This window comes from Prionailurus viverrinus, chromosome B3 (genome assembly GCF_022837055.1).
Source record: "Prionailurus viverrinus isolate Anna chromosome B3, UM_Priviv_1.0, whole genome shotgun sequence".
NCBI lineage: Eukaryota > Metazoa > Chordata > Mammalia > Carnivora > Felidae > Prionailurus > Prionailurus viverrinus.
In genome coordinates this window covers 49,836,766-49,857,495 of record NC_062566.1, presented here as the reverse complement: position 1 = coordinate 49,857,495, position 20,730 = coordinate 49,836,766, and the positions used below count along the sequence as shown (strand labels likewise).

Sequence of the window (20,730 nt, the reverse complement as noted above, 5' to 3'; positions counted from 1 at the left end):
CATATTCTGTATTTTGATTAACATGGTAATTCCATGTATATATATGTGTGTTCCATGGACTTACGTTTCCAATTTGTATTCTCCCCTTACAACTATGATTCTTTCATTACTTCTTAGAAATTTTTGTTAGAATGTTAGGATTATAACTTTTATCTGCTCTGTTCCATTTTTAATTTTTTAATTATTTTTGTTTAGAATAATATTTCTTTTTTCTTTTTATATATATTAGATATATACATATTACATATATACATATTACATATATAATATATATACATATATATATGTATATATATGTATATATATATGTATATATATATACACACATAAAATTTATTGTCAAATTGGTTTCCATACAACACCCTGTGCTCATCCCAACAGGTGCCCTCCTCAATGCCCATCACCCACTTTCCCCTCTTTCCCACCCCGACCAACCCTCAGTTTGTTCTCAGTATTTAAGAATCTCTTGTGGTTTGCCTCCTTCCCTCTCTGTAACTTATTTTCCCCCTTCCCCTCCACCCTGGTCTTCTTTTAAGTTTCTCAGGATCCACATAAGGGTGAAAACATATGGTATCTGTCTTTCTCTGTATGGCTTATTTCACTTAGCATCACACTCTCCAGTTCCATCCACGTTGCTACAAAAGGCCATATTTCATTTTTTCTCATTGCCACGTAGAATTCCATTGTGTATATAAACCACAATTTCTTTATCCATTCATCAGTTGATGGACATTTAGGCTCTTTCCATAATTTGGCTATTGTTGAGAGTGCTGCTATGAACATTGGGGTACAAGTGCCCCTATGCATCAGTGCTCCTGTATCCCTTGGGTAAATTCCTAGCAGTGCTATTGCTGGGTCATAGGGTAGATCTATTTTCAATTTTTCAAGGAACCTCCACACTGTTTTCCAGAGCAGCTGCACCAGTTTTCACTCCCACCAACAGTGCAAGAGGGTTCCCGTATCTCCACATCCTCTCCAGCATCTATAGACTCCTGAATTGTTCATTTTAGTCACTCTTAACAGTGTGTGGTAGTATCTTAGTGTGGTTTTGATTTGTATTTCCCAGATGAGGAGCAACGTTGAGCATCTTTTCATGTGCCTGTTGGCCATCTGGATGTCTTTAGAAAAGTGTCTATTCATGTCTTCTGCCCATTTCTTCACTGGATTATTTGTTTTTCAGGTGTGGAGTTTGGTGATCTCTTTATAGATTTTAGATACTAGCCCTTTGTCCAATATGTCATTTGCAAATATCTTTTCCCATTCTGTCAGTTGCCTTTTAGTTTTGTTGATTGTTTCCTTTGCAGTGCAGAAGCTTTTTATCTTCATGAGGTCCCAATAGTTCATTTTTGCTTTTAATTCCCTTGCCTTTGGAGATGTGTCGAGTAAGAAATTGCTGCGGTTGAAGTCAGAGAGGTTTTTTCCTGCTTTCTTCTCTAGGGTTTTGATGGTTTCCTGTCTCACATTCAGGTCCTTTATCCATTTTGAGTTTATTTTTGTGAATGGTGTAAGAAAGTGGTCTAGTTTCATCCTTCTGCATGTTGCTGTCCAGTTCTCCCAGCACCATTTGTTAAAGAGACTGTCTTTTTTCCATTGGATATTCTTTCCTGCTTTGCCAAAGATTTTTGGCCATACTTTTGTGGGTCCAATTCTGGAGTCTCTATTCTATTCCATTGGTCTGTGTCTGTTTTTGTGCCAATACCATACTGTCTTGATAATTACAGCTTTGTAGTAGAGGCTAAAGTCTGGGATTGTGATGCCTTCCGCTTTGGTTTTCTTCTTCAATATTACTTTGGCTATTCAGAGTCTTTTGTGGTTCCATACAAATTTTAGGATTGCTTGTTCTAGTTTCGAGAAGAATGCTGGTGCGATTTTGATTGGGATTGCATTGAATGTGTAGATTGCTTTGGGTAGTATTGACATTTTAACAATATTTATTCTTCCAATCCATGAGCACGGAATGTTTTTCCATTTTTTTGTGTCTTCTTCAATTTCCTTCATAAGCTTTCTATAGTTTTCAGCATACAGATCTTTTACATCTTTGGTTAGGTTTATTCCTAGGTGTTTTATGCTTCTTGGTGCAATTGTGAATGGGATCAGTTTCTTTATTTGTCTTTCTGTTGCTTCATTATTAGTATATAAGAATGCAAATGATTTCTGTACATTGATTTTGTATCCTGCGACTTTGCTGAATTCATGTATCAGTTCTAGCAGAGTTTTTGGTGGAGTCTGTGGAGTTTTGCATGTAGAGTATCATGTCATCTGTAAAAAGTGACAGCCTGACTTCATCTTCACCAATTTTGATACGTTTGATTTCATCTGTTCCAGTTTTTAATTGCTGGGAAAAAATTTTCATCTGTTTTTGTCAACTTTTTTCTAGTTAATTTAAAAAATCTGTATTAGTTTGCTAGTGCTGCCATAACAAAAATGCTAAAGACCAGAGGACTTAAACAACAGAAATGTATCACAGTTCTGGAGGCTGGATGTCCACAATCAGGGTGCAAGCAGGTCTGATTTCTCATGAGGTCTCTTCCCTTGGCTTACAGATGGCTAACTTCTTGTTGTGTCCTCACATGGCCTTTTCTCTGTGAATCCACATCCCTGGTGTCTCCCTATTCAAAGGACACCAGTCTTGTTGGATTAGAGCTCACTGAAATTATTTCATTTAACCTAATTACCTCTTTAAAGGTCCTATACTGAAATACAACACATTCTGAGGTGTACTGGGGGTTAGGACTTCAATGTATGAATTCTGGGGGGACACAATATAGTAGAATAGGTTAGCAGGCAAGTTGTTCTGTTCTTCATCACATTTTTTCTTATAGAATGTTGGTATGAATGCTGTGTCCATTCCCTTTTAATTTCTTATATTAGAATTCATTGTATTTATCTCTATAATTGGGAGGCTCTGGTCTGTGTGTGTTGATTGAAGGGGAGGGTGGTTTCTAAGTGCTGCTTTCTAGTCTTTTCCTCTCAAGGGCGCCCTCCTTAAAATATATAACATTTTCTTTTTTTTAATGTTTTATTTATTTTTGAGAGAGAGAGGGAGATACGGAATCTGAAACAGGCTCCAGGTTCTGAGCTGTCAACACAGACCCCAATATGGGGATCGAACTCTGACCAGCAGGATCATGACCTAAGTCTGAAGACAGACATGGGGCTTGAACTCATGAAACAGGAGATCATAACCTGAGCCAAAGTCAGACACTTAACTGACTGAGCCACCCAGGCACCCCAATAACATTTTCTTTCAGAAATGGTTTGGTTACTAAGAATTGGTGCAAAACAGTTTTTAAAAATATGTCAAAATTTGTATCAAAAGATTTATAAGAACAATTTAAAAATAGTCAATAGCTTCTGGTAGTCCATAAGAGTGAAGCAGTATTATAAAAAAATATTGAGGAGGTCACTCCCGGAACATGAAATTATACCCTAGTTTTACACTCAGTTGCCTAAATCTCTAGCAAAATGCTCTAGGATAGAATTTTACTTTCCTTCAGCCTTTCAGTCCTATCACTCCCACTTACACATATACCATGATTCAAAAAAGAAACCTTTTTCTTGATTAATCATTGATTATATTTCCGCAAGGAACTAAGTTAGTTCTAGAATTTACCCAATACTATTTGCCATAAAAATGTCTACAATGTTCCAAAGCAGCTTAAAATATTTACTTTTTAAATATAAAATATATATAACTTTATTTCTATGGAAATTCAATTTTCTATAACAATCCCATTGTCAATAAAATGATTTGGCTTCTAACGTTAATAACAGGTTTTGATATAGCGAAACTTTCAGAGAAAATAATCATTCTTTTTAAAATATAGGCATTGGGGCCCCTGGGTGGCGCAGTCGGTTAAGCGTCCGACTTCGGCCAGGTCACGATCTCGCGGTCCGTGAGTTCGAGCCCCGTGTCAGGCTCTGGGTTGATGGCTCAGAGCCTGGAGCCTGTTTCCGATTCTGTGTCTCCCTCTCTCTCTGCCCCTCCCCCATTCATGCTCTGTCTCTTTCTGTCCCAAAAATGAATAAACGTTGAAAAAAAATATATAGGCATTAATATGACATGTTTTGTAAGGCAAAGAACTACTAATTTTTTGACAAGATACTGTAATCTAAAAGTTTTAGGTATCAAAATAATGATCGATATGTAAATGATATACTCATACCTGACAGCCAAAGAAAAATATTATTCCCTAGATCTTCTTTAAATTCATCATTAAAAATATTACTGGATTCTGGAAATGCTTCCTGGAATGTTGCATAGATAGCTTGTGCCAAACAATCAGGATACACCTATCAAAAAGAGTCATATTAGAATAATTTCATATTTTATATAGCCTATCTCAGCTACCAAAGAAATGATTATTAAGTTTGTGAAATATGTATGTCCCTTTTATCTTTTTTTTTAATTTAGTTCTTTTAATTAAAAAAATTTATTTATTTTGAGAGAGAGAGTGTGTACCCGGGGGGAAGGGCAGAAAGAGAGAATTCCAAGAAGGCTACACACTGTCAACACAGAGCATGACACAGGGCTTAAACCCGTGAACCATGAGATCATGACCTGAGCTGAAATAAAAAGGCAGACTCTTAACTGACTGAGCCACCCAGGCACCCTATGTCCCTTTTTTCTTATAGGTTGCTTTTGGCCACTCCTCACTTCTTTGTACCTCTAACTGTGGGACATGAGCAAAGAAGAGTTGAAAATAAAGTCAATTTGGCTATTTGTTAGCATTTTAGAAAATTTAATTTGGATAAAGGATGAAGTTAACAAGATAAGGTTTAATTATCCTATTTTAAGATAAAGTTTGATGATTATTATTTCATTTAACCTTGGTATTGTTAATCTCTTTTAGAAAGTGACATGTGTAGATCATTATAATAAAATGTATATTTACATATTTCAAATTTTATTTTATTTTATTTTTTTAATGTTTACTTATTTTTGAGAGAGACAGAGCATGAGTTGGGGAGAGGAAGAGAGAGAGAGGGAGACATAGAATCCAAAGCAGGCTCCAGGCTCTGAGCTGTCCGCACAAAACCCGATGGAGGGCTTGAACCCAAGAACTGCGAGATTATGACCTGAGCTGGAGCCAGATGCTTAACCAACTGAGACACCCAGATGCCCCCATATACATGTATTTTAAATTTGTCATCTTCTCTCTCCCCCATAAACTTCCATATCAGTAACAGAATCCTAACAAGATGTGGTTTTAGAACATAGATGTTAATAGGATGAACAAAGTGGTTACTGCTTCTCTGAGCAAGCACGCAATCTTACCACCCAGGTGCCCCTATTTATGTATTTTTTAATTAAAATATGATTTATATATAACACAGTGTAAGTTTAAGGTATACAGCCTGTTGATTTGATACACTTACAAACTGCAATATGATCACCACCATAATATTAGTTAATACCTACATCATGTCACATAATTACCATTTTGTGTGTGTGTGTGTGTGTGTGTGTGTGTGTGTGTGTGTGTGGCTAGAATAACAAACTTTTTTTAAATAACTGAAATCTGTTTAGGTGAGTTAATACGTTGTAATAACTATATATTGTTTACACAGTAAAACTATGATCAGATATCAACAAATATATGGTACTGTATTATTCTATTAGACCTAAAACCCCTAAACTACTAAATTTCTCTTAGGAAGTGACTAAACATAAAAGTTACTATAGTTTTATATTTAAAAAATTAAAATATTTTAATTTATTATTCTGGTATTCAGCAGTCAAATAAGTATTTAAAATCACATTTAGCCCTTAATATTAAATGTAAACTTTTAGAATCTAAGTGTCCCTTGGAGGTCACTGTCTTAATCTCTGGAACATGGGGATGTTAATTTATTCAGCAAAAGGGCTTTGCAGATTTCATGAAGCTAAAGATCTTAAGTGGGGAGATTATACTGGATTATCCAGTGTGCCTTAAGTGTAATCACAAGTGTCTTTATGAGAGGGAGGCTCTGGAAAATTTTACTATAAAAGAGAAGAAGGCAACGGGACAGCAGAAACAGAAGTTAGAGTGATGTGACCAGAAGCCAAAGATTGTTGGCAGCCAGCAGAAGCTAGAAGAGACAAGGAATGGATTCTCCTCTGGGGCCTCTGAAAGAAACTGGCCCTGTTGATACCTCAATTTTAGCCCTATGAGATTCAATTTGGACTTCTGGACACTATAAGTCTCAGACAAAGAATTTCTGTTGTTTGAAAAGTCACTAAATTTTTGATAATTTGTTAGAGTAACAATAGGCAACTAACACAGTTACCTAATCCAGAAGTGCTGAAACTTTCTGGTAAATGATGATATTCTTTGAAGAATTCCATGATTTTTGTTTGGTGGTTGGGGGGAATGCTTTAATATATTGGTATATTTAATTTTATTGAGTGAATCATGAACATTTTTTTTACTATCAGAAATAATCACATGTTATATTTTGGTATAAGAAGTAATACTGACTATTAAAATTAAAAGGTTGAACAAGGTGAACTAAAAGTTTTATGTGAATATCTCATCTTCATGAGATTAAGGATCAAATGTCAAATTGTGTTGGGAAAATTTCTGAAGGTCTATCATTGTATAACCCTGGAAGAAAGAGAAGTAAAAGCCACACTAAATATGTATAGATTAAGCTAATTTGTACTGAATAGTGGAATATGAAGATGACTTTTTGATTCTTAAATATTAATAAATTTCTCTCTGTTAGGTAAAATAAATCAGATGAGCAAGCAGTAACAAAACCCTAACTTATCTGAGTGAGTTAAAAATAATGGAAATTGGTCAATAAGAGCTGAGGCTTTACTTCTACTTAAACAGCTCTGGAGGAGATAGATGTATAAGGAGGTGGCCTCAAGCATAGAAACAGAAAGGGAGCATTAAAAGAAGATCAAATCCAGGTCAAGGGGTCAAATCACCAAGATGTACATCTTGTTTGTTCTCAAATGAGGCTTTGAATTTTGAATAAACAACTTCTAATTTCTCCTTGGAAAAAGCTACTGAAAATAGGGACCCAGAAAAAAATCAAGTCATGATTTGAGAAAGGTTATAAATATAGGATCTATCAGAAGGCATATCAACCCCAGGAGATAACATTTGGACCAAAATTATAGGTCTAGACATTGGAGAATGGGGGATATGCAATGGTGCCACTACTATCTTTGTCCATATTAAATAGGCCGGTTATCCTTTTCTCAAAAGCATGGTGTTAAAGCAGGCTTGATTTCATCAAACCACATTACGTAGGCTAGGCTCACTCACCACAAAAGATAGACTAAGTGGAAAATTATGGATAGGAGAAAGAGCTGTTTTTGTCATTTCTAGGCAATTTACCAAGAATCCTAACCATTAACTAACGTTTACATGCAAATAAGAACAAAATATTTTAGTATTAGGAGAGAAAAATACCTGTACCATCTTTCAGAACACCATTGTTCCACAAAACAACAATTTATGAATCACGGTTCTAATCAACCTCTTTCAGCTGTGGAAGTGAGAGACTAAATGTTTTGCCAAGATCATCCAGGTAATTAGTAGCAGATTCGGGACATGAAGCCAAGTCTCCCTATTCCTAGTGCACTACTGGTTTCCTTTTATGACACTACGTGTATATGACTGTGAGTAAGTAAGATAGGTCAAGATTGAACATAAATATTTGGCAGTTTAAGTTTGTTTATACCTCCATTGTGAAAGACATTTTACTGTTTTTAAGTTTGCTTTACCCAGAAAAACAGTTATCAACTCAAAATATGAATGTATTTCTGATTTACAGATGTCAACACAAAAGTATTTGAATGTGGCTTCTGCTTTGAAATGCTAGATGTTTAAATTTAAAAATATCAGGCGTGCCTGGATGGCTCAGTCAGTTAAGAGTCTGACGTCGGCTCCGGGTCATGATCTCACAGTTCGTGAGTTCGAGCCCAGCATCAGGCTCTGTGCTGACAGCTTGGAGCCCGGAGCCTGTTTTGGATTCTGTGTCTCCCTCTCTCTCTGCCGGTCCCCAGCTCACGCTCTGTCTCTGTCTTTCTCTCAAAAATAAACATTTAAAAATTAAAAAAAATAAATTTAAAAATATCTAATGAAATTCCTACACATTTTCATTTCACATTAAAAGAACACAAAGAACACAAAGCCTTTTAATCAATCCTTTTCAATAGTTATTATAATGACAGAAAAGTAAAACAAAAACTTCATAACTATGTCCATTTTTGTTTACTTTAACGGGTGCTTAGCCCTTACACATAACATAAACTTCTCAAGTCCTCTTAAACAGATCAAAAGATATATTATAAGGGAAAAGAAAAATGATTAATTTTATAGATACACAGAAAAAAATCAGAAATATATATAGGATAAGTCAACAATTTTCACATTATCAATATGCAAACAAAATACCTGTACCACACTAAGGAGATTCTGTAAGACTTTTAGGCAAGGGAATACAATATTCTGAGGGGGAAGCATAACTTTTCATATTTGACCATTACTTACTCTACTTCAGGCAATTTCCTTTCAAAGTAACAAAATAACTTCTAATAAATGTTTGAATAAAATAACTATTTTTTAATTTCATTTGCTCTAAAAATGCTTAGCATAACCAGTTAATTTCTATGTTTACCTGAAGGAATGTATCCTTTCGACTTGCAGGGATGCTCATGAAAAGCACCACATAACTTTCTGAAATTCTATCAAACAAGGAATCTTGATTTTCTCTGTCAGGCTTAAAAAATAAAAAAAATGTATGGAATTAAAAGTATTAATACTACAATTAAAAATTGGATTTGTATGCATAATATCAATAATTTTATTTATTCTTAAAAGGCAGATCAGTTGCTATAGTGGAATAAGCATGGGTTTGGTATCATGCAGACCTGAATTTGAATACTGGCTCTGTTATTCATTAGCTGCCTTACCCTGGGCTAATTAGTCCTAGTTTCCTCATCTACCAAATGTATCTGACAATACATATCTTAAAGTAGCATAGTAAAATAAAGACAAGGATCATGTTTTGTTTGACTTTGTTTTTCAAGGCCTCAGCACAGTGCCTGGCACACAGAGAGCACACAAACATTTGACAGGTTAATAAAGGTTCCTGCATTAAAGCTGGCATGCAGAGGCAATCAATGAGTTTTAAATTCTCTTATTCTATAACCACTTTAACTCTATTTTTATCAGTAACTCAGCATAAAATTAAAGCAGTTACTAGGATGAGACAGCCACAGCCAGAAATAGTACAATTGTGACATGATGCTAAACTAAAGACACAGTATGTTGTAAGAAGGAAGAAATGTATACACAAAATAATTTCAATATTATAGTGAAGTCCTGATAGGATTAGCTTGGGAAGATGACGGAGCAGGGGGGCCCTGAGCTCACCCCATCCACATTTACAACTAGATATCATCAGCATCCAAGTCAATAGACCAGAGAGCAATCCAAAGACTGGCAGAACAAACTCCACAACTAAATTTAGAGAAGAATCTGCATCTAAAAGGTTAGGAAAGTCAGAAAGGTGGAGGGAGGCTGCCTGTAGGAGGGAGGGAGCTGCATGTCTGGAGAGGGCAAAGAAATGGGCCTTTACACCAGGGAGCTCACATAGGGAAGACTAATCTCCATAGCATTTGACTAGAAACTAGAGGGGCTGAATTCAGTGAATTTATAAAACCAGTGGTACTTGGAGCCTGGAGCTTTAAAAGTCAGCTGACTCAGCACTGGGTGAGCCAGGAGGGCAAGTGATAGCTGGGTCGCCACCCTTAAAGAGACAGCAGTCTGTGTAGACAGGCAACATAAAAATGGTAGTTTATGCAAGTAGTTTATGGTGCTTACAAGAGACTCATTTTAGACCTAAAAACACCTTCAGATTGAAAGTGAAGGGACAGAGAAACATCATGCAAACGGATGTCAAAAGAAAGAGTACCCATAATTATGGGACAAACAGACTTTAAAACAAAGACTATAACAAGAGACAAAGAAGGATACTGTATCATAATAAAGGGGACAATCCAACAATATAACAATTGTATATCTTTATGTACTCAACATAAGAGCACCCAAATGCATAAAAGAGTGAGTAACAAACATAAAGGAACTAATCAATAATACAATAGTAGTAGAGAAAACTTTAACACCCCACTTAAATCAACAGACAGATCTCTAAACAGAAAATAATCAGGAACAAATAGCTTTGAATGACACTCTGGAACAGATGGACTTAACAGATATATTCAGATTGTCCCATCCTAAAACAGCAAAATTCACATTCTTTTCAAATGCACATGGAACATTCTCCATGTTAGATCACAAATTAGCCCACAAAACTGGCCACAACAAATTCAAGACGACTGAAGTCATACTATACATCTTTTCTGACCACAACACTATGAAGCTAGAAGTCAACCACAAGACAAAAATCTAAAAAGTCCATAGATACATGGGGTTTAAATAATATGCTACTAAACAATGAATGGGTCAACCAGGAAATATGAGAATAAATTTAAAAGTACATCGAAGCAAATGAAAATGAAAATAAGTGGTCCAAAAACCTTTGGGATGCAGAAAACGCGGTTCTAAGATGGAAGTTTATAGCAATACAGGCCTATATCAGGAAGCAAGAAAAACCTCAAACAACCAAACCTTACACCTACAGGAACTAGAAATCTGAAACCAGCAGAAGGAAGGAAATAATAAAGATCAGAGCAGAAATAAATGATACAGAAACTAAAAAAACAACAGAACAGATCAATGACACCAGGAGCTGATTCTTTGAAAAAAATCAATAATTGATAACCTTCTAGCCAGACTTATCAAAAAGGAAAGAAAAAGGACTAAAATAAGTAAAATCATAAAAGACAGAGGGGAAATATCAACCAAACACTACAGAAATACAAACAATTATCAGTGAATATTATGAAAAACTATATGCCAACAAATTGGACAACATAAAAGACATGGATAAATTCTTAGAAACATGTAAACTACCAAAACTTAAAAAGGAAGAAATACAAAATTTGAATAGATGGATAACCAGCAGAGACATTGGATTAAAAAAAACAACAAAAAACAAAAAACAGAACCTCCCAACAAATAAAAGTCCAGGACCAGATGGCTTCACAGGCAAATTCTACCAAACATTTAAAGAAGAGTTAATACCTATTCTCCTCAAACTATTCTAAAAAATAGAAAAGGAAGGAAAACTTCCAAATTCATTCTATGAAGCCAGGATTATCCCAATACCGGATAAAACCGGATAAAGACACCATTAAAAAAGAGAACTATAGGGGCGCCTGGGTGGCGCAGTTGGTTAAGCGTCCGGCTTCAGCCAGGTCACGATCTCGTGGTCCGTGAGTTCGAGCCCCGCGTCGGGCTCTGGGCTGATGGCTCAGAGCCTGGAGCCTGTTTCCGATTCTGTGTCTCCCTCTCTCTCTGACCCTCCCCCATTCATGCTCTGTCTCTCTCTGTCCCAAAAATAAATAAACGTTGAAAAAAAAAATTTAAAAAAAAAAAAAAAAGAGAGAACTATAGGCGGATATCTCTGATGAACACAGATGCAAAAATCCTCAATAAAATACTAGTAGGCTAAATTCAACAATACATTAAAAAATCATTTACTGGCATACCTGGGTTGTTCAGTCAGTTGAGCATCTGACTCTTGATTTTTGGGTCAGGTCATGATCTCATGGTTCATGGGTTTAAGCCCCACATTGGGCTCTGTGCTGATAGCATGGAGCCTGCTTGGGATTCTCTCTCTCTCTCTCTCTCTCTCTCTCTCTCTCTGCCCCTCCCCTTGCTTGCATGCACCCTCTCTCAAAATAAATAAACATTTAAAAAAATCATACTTGCATTCTGGGAATAAATCCCATTGGTCAGAGTGTATAATCCTTTAATTTGCTGAACTGAGTTTGCTAGTGTTTTGTTGAGGATTTTTGCATCAACATTCATCAAAGAGAATTTTGGTCTATAGATTATTTTGTTTCTTATAATATCTTTGGCTTTAGTGTCAGCTTTATGTTATTCATTCATAAATTCCATTTTGGTCAGAAAACATACTCTGTATGACTTTATTATTTTAAATTTGTTAGGATGTTTTCCTAGCTCAGAAAGTCGTTGGTAAATGTCTAATGTGTACTTGAGAAAAATTTATATTATGTTGTGTCAGGAGAAACATTTAGTAAATGTCAATTAGATTGATTAATCTGGTTGACAGTGTTGCTCAAGTCTTCTATATAATTACTGATTTTTTTTGTATATTTTACCAATTATTGAGAATGAGGTGTTAGAACATCTAAGTATATTTATGACTTTTCCTATTAGTAATAATGATGAATCAACCAATTTACCATCATACAATTACTCTCTTTTTCCCTGCTAACATTCTTTGCTTTGAAATTTACTCTACATGATAAATTTTAAAAAGTTGTAATGTTATAGGTTATATGGGTTTCCTTTGTTGTTATATGGGTGGGAATAATGTGCTTTCCAGATTTCTGAATCTTTGGGGGAGCCCAAGTCCCAAGGGCAATTTTTAAAAATATTAAGTATATTGCAATATCATTACTGAAGTTCTTCTAGTCAAACATCATCAGGGAAACTTTTGTTAATTAGCCTATACATTGGCCCCCAATTTTTGGAATACTGTGTTCTCTCAATTAATATAATAATAATAATAATAATAATGATAGATATATCCATTAAACACTATATACCTAGCTCCATGTAAACAAGTTTACATGTACTTTCTCATTTAACCCAAGAAACATACAAAGTATGTGATTTTTTTTATTTTATGAAAGATTTAGAGAGATAAGTAACTATTCTAGGACACATTATTTACTAAGTGGATAAACTTGTTTTTGAAAGTCAGATCTCTTAATTCTATTGTGTTGAATCCCATATTATATTTATATAGTATTTCAAAGTTTACTAGGTGTCTTCTTATTCATGCCACTTTTAATACAACAACTTTAGGGGAAAAAAGCAGGGTATATGTAATTTTCTACCTGTTTTGTTTTTTAGAGATGAGATCAGTGAAGTTCAGAGAGGTTTTTTGACTAGCCCAAAGTTTCACAATAATTATTTGGGAAAGCCAGATTTAAAATTCTACTAGACCAAGTTATCACTAAACATAGGCAATAAAGGAAATATGCTTTTATATTAATCTATAACAATTACTGAAATATGTTTTAAAGCTTTAGAATATGATTATGTATTTTGTCATATAAACTATTGGTAATTGAACAAGTGGTTTGTGGTTTTACCATATTCTAGGTATAAAATCAGTAATATTTATTCTTCATAAAGTGTACTCAAATATAGATAGAATTTATGTGTTTTGCATCCATCTAAAACGATAGTAAAGCTTAAAAGAGGAGCTTACCTAACAAAGCAAATATTCAAGGAATAGCTCTATTCCCACTTTATATAGTTCACTAGCTTCAAAATAATATGTATATATATTATAATAAACCCTCTTAGAAATAAAGTCATAGATAAAATGCAATGAACAAAACAGATGAAAGAGGAATTGTTCTCATTAAATCATGGAAAGTTTGCTTCAATTTGATCTGGATCCCTAAACTGCCCCTTTCAGTTCCCTAGAACACTAGCAGAAGACTGATACAACTAACTTACATATTCCTTCTCAAAACAAGTCAAATATAATGACACCAGAAATCTTATTAAGTTATAATGTTTTAAGGTTATTACTAAATTATTACATTTTAATTTCAGAAAGCCACTAGTTTCTAGAGAATAGCTTGGTTAAAGATAAAAAAAAATCTAATTCCTTATTATTCCAAAAACAATATAAATGCAGTGGGTCATTAATATTTCGGTGTCAAATCTGTGTTTGTTCAAAGCAATAAAATACTATTATTGCCTGACAAAACAATTACTAGAAACACTCTTAGATTATGTTTCCTTCAAAAACTTGTTATATATAATCTTAACAGATTAAAGCCGGAATGTAATGTTTCTCTGTTTCAAGGAAAAACATAAATTCAGCATCCAGATCTAGAGAAAGAAATTTAAGGTGATGGAATTCTCCTGATTTCATGAATTTCCCTAGATAGTGCTATATCCAGAGCTCCTAACAATATCAGAAATACAGGACAGATAACCTTAATCTAGAATTACACTAATTATTCTAACATATAGCACTAACTGAATGGTTTGTATGTACAACTGGTTAACACCCATTTCTTCATGGTACAAAATTCCTGTGACAATCCATAAGTAGCTTTGTGCAAGTAATTTGAGCTGGGGAAAGGTAGAGAGTGGAGTCTATTTGTAAACTTCTTTGATGTAATGGCACATCTTCTTAGTGCTTGGGCTGTGATCCCAGGGTTCCTCATTCTGCTACTCTCCCAGATCCAGAGGACATACAACAGTCACTGGTATTCACCACTTTTCCCAGGCTCCCATATTCTCTAACTGTAAGACTCATGTGCTTCTTATTTCCATTCTCTTACTGTTTCCCAGATATCTTTCCCAGATATCCAGATGTCTTTCTCTTCTTAAACCCAATCAGAGTTTTTTACTTTTCTGAATCAAATAAAGACCCTGTATCCATCAGAGGTATGGACTATTTTCCAGATGAAAATTCCTGCAATGATTTACAGTGGGCTTTCTGTTTACCTGTTTGTCAGCACATTATAGCACTGAGTTAAGCTAAAACTGTATTATTCACTACACTGATTTCACCAATTTTTTTCTGATTAATGAAGATTCAGGATCTTTGAAATCCATATTAAAGTTTTAACTCCTCTGAAAGAACTCTAGATTTTTTTAAAGTTTATTTATTTATTGAGAGAGAACACACACACACACACACACACACACACACACACGGGCAAGCAGGGGAGGGACAGAGAGAGAGAGAGGGAGAGAGAGAATCCCATGCAGGCTCTTTGCTGCCAGTGTAGAGCCAGATGCAGGCCTCAAACTCAAAAACCATGAGATCATGACCTGAGCTGAAGTCAGATGCTTAACCAACTGAATCATCCAGGTGCTCCAGAAAGAACTCTAGATTTTAAACAGGATTTCTAACATGTGAAGAATACTAAAAACCCAATTTCTGTGAAAGGATCCAAAAAACACTTTTTTGTACCACTGCTATCTCTACTAAAAAATTCACTGTACTACAAATCAACTTAAAAAAAGAAGTTTAAAAAATAACATCATACCTTAAATTTATGCAGAAACCACCACCAAAATGAATCATGTAAAAGAGCAATAGAAGCTTCTGAGAGAAAATGGGTCTTCCAGATTTTGAAAACTTTTTCCTGTGGAACAAAAGACACGTGGAGATCAAATTAAAATACATTATAAAACATGTTAATGTAAATAGGCTGTATATAGAGTATGTATTCAATGGTTATAGACTAGCACTGTTCAATAGAAATTTAGTTGAGCCATGTAGATGATATTAAATTTTCTAGTAGCCAATTTAAAAAAGTAAAAAGTGAAATTAATTTTGATGACATATTTTATTTAATAAAATATATTTAAAATATTATCATTTCAACATATAATTGTAAAAAATTCTTTTTTTAATGTTTATTTTTGAGAGAGAGAGTGTGTGTGTGTGAGTGTGTGAGTGTGTGAGGGGCAGAGAAAGAATCAGAAGCAGGTTCCAGGCTCTAAGCTGTCAGCACAGAGCCTGATACAGGGCTCAAACTCATGAACTGTGAGATCATGACCTGAGCGGAAGTCGGACGCTTAAACGACTGAGCCACCCAGGTGCTCCTGTTGTAAAAAATTCTTAATGAAATATTTTACATTCTTTTGTGGGAGCAGGTGTTTGAAATACTGAATATATTTTATATTTATAGCACATCTCAATTTGAACAATTCATTTTTATCATAAATACTAGGTCAGTATTTAGACTTCATAAAATACAGAGTTGTGATTTTGCTCCAACCATAATTGAGAGCTTTCAATAACTGAATCAGCTATTACTTTTAAAATTCATATACAAGTTAATTAAAAGAAATGAAATAAAAAATTCATCTCAGTCACACTAACCACATTTCATATGCTCAACAATCAGATTTGCATAGTAGCTATTGAAATGACATTGTAGGCTAGACTAAGAACAGCAAAAATTCCACAACACATGCTACAATTTCCTTTTTATACTAAAGACAGATACCAACAATATTGGAATTCTATCCCAACAAGCCCCATTGTAAGTCTAGACCCTATCTAAATAGAGTGTACTATTTAGGCAATTGATAAAAATTGTCACATAAAGTTAAATCTATTTATGTTGATCAGAAATCTTGCTTTAAATAGGCACATTCAATAGATGATTTTATCTTATTGATATACTAAAAGTTTTAAAATGCCAGATTCATTACAGTTCAAGACTTACTTTAATGAAATCTATAGGTATGAATTACTGTTCCTCAAGTACAAGTCTACAAAAGGATATCATGCTTACTTTTATGCCAAAAAAGATTCCTTGTCATGATTCTGTGGGGGCACTTCTCTTTCATAGGACACTAATTATAGTATGGAATCCATTGGTAACAGCTTCAATTTAGTACTTAGTACTTAACAGCTTAGATTTAGTACTTCTTAATTATAAGGAAATATGTAAAGTACATAAAGAAAAAAAGTAGAAAATTGAAATACAGGGAAAAGCTGAATAGTTTTGTTTAAATTATTTGCAAATTTCAAGCAAAGATTCTTTTCAGTGTACAGTAAGTTCATGATTGCTTCTATTCTGTTTTGGCTATGTCTAGTATCACTAACTTCCTTTTTCAGTAAAATTTCAAATTCTTTAAAGTATATCAATATTTAGTCAAAACAATCAAAAATTGGAAATTGCCCCAAAACCCCAAGCACAGCTGAAAAAGTTAACAGGCTCTCTCTTCTCCTCTCACCACTCTGTGATACTTTTTTTTTTTTTTGATTCAAGTAAATGTAAACATATCTTAAAACCTAGATTATCTAACTTGGAACTTTATTTTTTTTCCTAACATTGAGTCTAGGTTAGACAAAATGACTTCTAATTTTCTTTTGAATTTTTATTCATGTATATCATTATGCCTGTGGCTCAGCTTTCTACTCTTATTCAGAATATAGGTCATTTTTCACTCACTTTAATTCAATAAAGTGTTTAGTAAGCATCACCTGTAACCATGGTTCTGTTCTGGGAGGTAAAGGGAATAATGTACACTTTCTCTCATCAAGGAACTAAATTAATGACTGTACGTAAAGGAACATGTTTGGATGGGGTTAGGTGAATTCGTTAATTCAATGGATTCCCATACTTCCATTCCTGTAACAGAAGCCCTATAACCTCCTCTTTGCAAGTTTCAGATCCTTAAGTTCAATCCCTTGGTCTGTTATCATAAGCATTTCTATGAAATAATCTTCTCTGATTATTTTTATTTTCCTATACTTATTCTCTTTACTATAACCTCATAATTTATTTTAATGCTATTGCATTGTACATGCTATAGTAAACCAATTTAAATTTTTTTTTGAAATCAGCTAGGGATATTACCAAATAAAACACTGGGTATCTATGCCAAGATATACCCAGATGCTTGTCATACTCCATCCACCCTCTACCCGTATCTACTTCCACTCTTCACTTTACTATTTCTTTCAAAAATGCAAGCATCCTCCAAATTAACCATATTAAAAATTCCTCATAGCTGCACTTTTATGTCTTGTTTATGTGATTATCTTCTGATTTGTGTTAGATGTACTGGATCCATATTTTTTTTAATTTTTTTTTTAACATTTATTTATTTTTGAGACAGAGAGAGACAGAGCATGAATGGGGGAGGGTCAGATAGAGAGGGAAACACAGAATCTGAAACAGGCTCCAGGCTCTGAGCAGTCAGCACAGAGCCCGACGCGGGGCTCGAACTCACGGACCGCGAGATCGTGACCTGAGCCGAAGTCCGACGCTCAACCCGACTGAGCCACCCAGGTGCCCCATGGATCCATATTTAAAATATAGTAGTACCATCTTAGAACATGGAATTTTAGAGTTAGAAAAAATATTATAGATTATCTAGAACAACATTCATAAACTGATTTGAATCACAATTTTTTTATAACAATAAAATATTTTTCCTGAGGAAAGTGTGGAAAATATTGTCAGAGAAAAGAAATAAATATGCTCATGATCCAGGCATAACTATAATTAGCACCTATAGTATTTCTCTACAAAAATGGGATCAGGTGATTGTATAAATAGGTCACACTAAGCCTTCACTGTCACCAAAATCCCACAAAATGTAAAAGAGAATTGAAAAACATTTGTATTAGCATGGAAAATAAGAGAGAGTGTCATTACTGAATCTAGATATAGTTGTTAATAGAGGTGCTCTGTAGTTGCCTGAGGGTAAGCAGAAGATCCAAACCAGGTCAATCAGACTCTACTTCTTGTAACACTAAAACCATTAGGTGGGGCTTAATGGTTGATTATGTTCCTTCTGATGGACTATTGTAGGAGAGGAAACAAACAGGGATTTTGGGTTGAGAAACAAAGAGGCACAGGAAAGCTGGAGGTGAAAGATGGGGAAGAGGGCCTACCAGGAGCCAACTTCATCTCAGAGAACTGTCTGAAAGGAATCTGCTTGGGGATAAGGGAGTGTTGTTTAAGCCTTCAGGAAATGGAAAACTTGTTAGGTGACCACCTAATATTTAAGTGGGAAATCAGTATTAGTAACCACACAACTCTCATCCCACCTTTGGCAACCAATGGGCAATGATCTAGTTACCTTCCTATGCTTACAGTTTTTCAACTGGCCACCCTGTGGAGATACTACTCAAAAATTCCCCAGACACTTGGAGGCACAAAAGATGGGATTGTGGGGAAGGGCTCCCATAAGTTATTTTGGGGTCAAAATAAGCAGACTAAAATATCTTGAGCTGATAATGCAGGAGAGGGAGGGGAAAACACTTGTTACAGTCACATGCCAAGGCAATGCACAGTAGCAGCCTCAGACTCCTGAGGCAGTAACACAGAGTCCAATACATTTTTTTCTAGTGATCAGGGTATTAAATATCACTGGTCTTTTCCTGCCAGACTTAATGCCTTCAAAATTCAATCATGCTTATGCTTAATACCTAATTTGTCATAGCTTTAAATAAAGGTCTGATTCATTAAATCATATTCTCAAAATGTATCATACAATAACAATGTTTACGTACATCAAACTTCTGGGTTTTTAAAATAAAAAGATAAATTTGTTCAGCATCCAAATGTCTGGGTAGTTGAGTAAGCTCATTTGTTCTGAATCCTGAGAAGCTGCAACCCTAGAAAGAAGGAAGTATCACAGAACACTAATTACTTCACCCTTTTCAGTATAGTAGTCTCACAGGACTACAGAAGACAGATAAATAAATATTTAACTATAATTCATTAACATAATTATTTCACTTTCTCCTATTAAAATAAGTGAAAAATATTTATCCTACCTTAAAAAAATATTCATATTTTCTGATTCCATGAAATTAAGAGCCCTGGCATATTCATATGCCAAATACAAAAGCAAAACAAAATCATATTTCAGAACCAACTTTGACATAACCCAAATGATCAAGAATTTTAGCTAAACTACCGATAAAGAAAGGCAGGAGAAAGCTTCTATACCTGTACCCACCTCTTCCCTCAGGGCTCCATCTATATTTATAGCTACATCTATGTTATTATAAACATTTTTCATTTCCACATAATACTTTTAAAAAAATGTTTATTTATTTTGAGAGAGAGAGAGAGAGAGAGAGAGAGAGAGAGACAGAGAGTGGGGGAAGGGAAGAGAAAGACAGGGAGACAGAATCTCAAGCAGACTCCACAGCTATCAGTTCAAAGCCTGATGAGGGGCTTGAACCCACGAACTGTAAGATTCTGACCTGAGCTGAAACCAAGAGTCAGATGCTTAACTGACTGAGCCACCCAGGCGCCCCTCTACATAATACTTTTGATACATAATCTCATAGAACAGAAATTTTAAATACCTCTACAGTCTTCTTCGTCTCCATTTCATCTGAAAGCTGGAAAACATTTAAAACAAAATCTTTAAAAATCTTTTAAATTTTTATATTTTGTAAATTTGTTCAGATAACTTGTGTGGGTGTGTGTATGCACGCGTGTGTGTGTATCTCCTACTGAAGCCTAGAATGCTGTTGCTGTGCTACATGCTAGGAATACAAAGATGGTCCTTGCCCTCAAGCTAGTCATAGTTCAATAAGGGAATCAGATATGTATACAAACAAAACACAGAAGGATAAAGGGCTATAACAGAAATATAAAACTACTTATTGCCATTTTGGTTCACTGGGAAATAGACTCTGAGGTGAAATTTAGTGTGCAGAATATCTACTGGGAGTGCCTTTGGGATCAATATCTATGGAAGGCAAAGAGAGAGGCATAATTGGGAAGTTAGAGAAGTCAGCTGTAATATATGCCTAACAACCTCAAAGCACTCTAAAAAGGGCTTTAGAGCTGAAAGGGCCCATCACAGTTATCCTGCACTGGGTTGAAATAGCTAGGCCTTTCCACCTCCAACTTGATCAGTCACTGGATTTAGGTGGTTCCTGGAAGAGTATGTCTTTAGAAGAGGAATTTCTCTGTAGGTGAAGCAAACCCCGAAAGGGGCTGACAGCTAAAGGGTGTCCCCTAAAGCACTCTTAGCAGCTAGGGCAACAGATCCTTGACAGACAGTTTAGGTGGTGTATCTCTATGTCCCCCATTCTACTTTACACAGA

The 20,730-nt window shown here is 34.9% G+C and overlaps 1 protein-coding gene across 5 annotated transcripts in view; it reads right to left on the bottom strand.

Moving 5' to 3' along the window:
* The window catches only part of FAM227B (family with sequence similarity 227 member B), a 211,283-nt gene that overhangs the window by 168,904 nt on the left and 21,649 nt on the right, over positions 1–20,730 (bottom strand). For all 5 annotated transcript variants that reach the window (XR_007153019.1, XR_007153020.1, XM_047862979.1 and 2 more), the window contains exons 6-10: positions 19,981–20,016; positions 19,174–19,278; positions 15,179–15,277; positions 8,617–8,718; positions 4,167–4,293 (exon numbers count right to left, since the gene is read on the bottom strand). Coding sequence is in view for 3 of the 5 variants with exons in the window: in XM_047862979.1 (XP_047718935.1) it covers positions 4,167–4,293; positions 8,617–8,718; positions 15,179–15,277; positions 19,174–19,278; positions 19,981–20,016 (469 nt within the window). In the remaining 2 variants the exon portion in view is untranslated. The remainder of the gene's footprint in view (positions 1–4,166; positions 4,294–8,616; positions 8,719–15,178; positions 15,278–19,173; positions 19,279–19,980; positions 20,017–20,730) is intronic.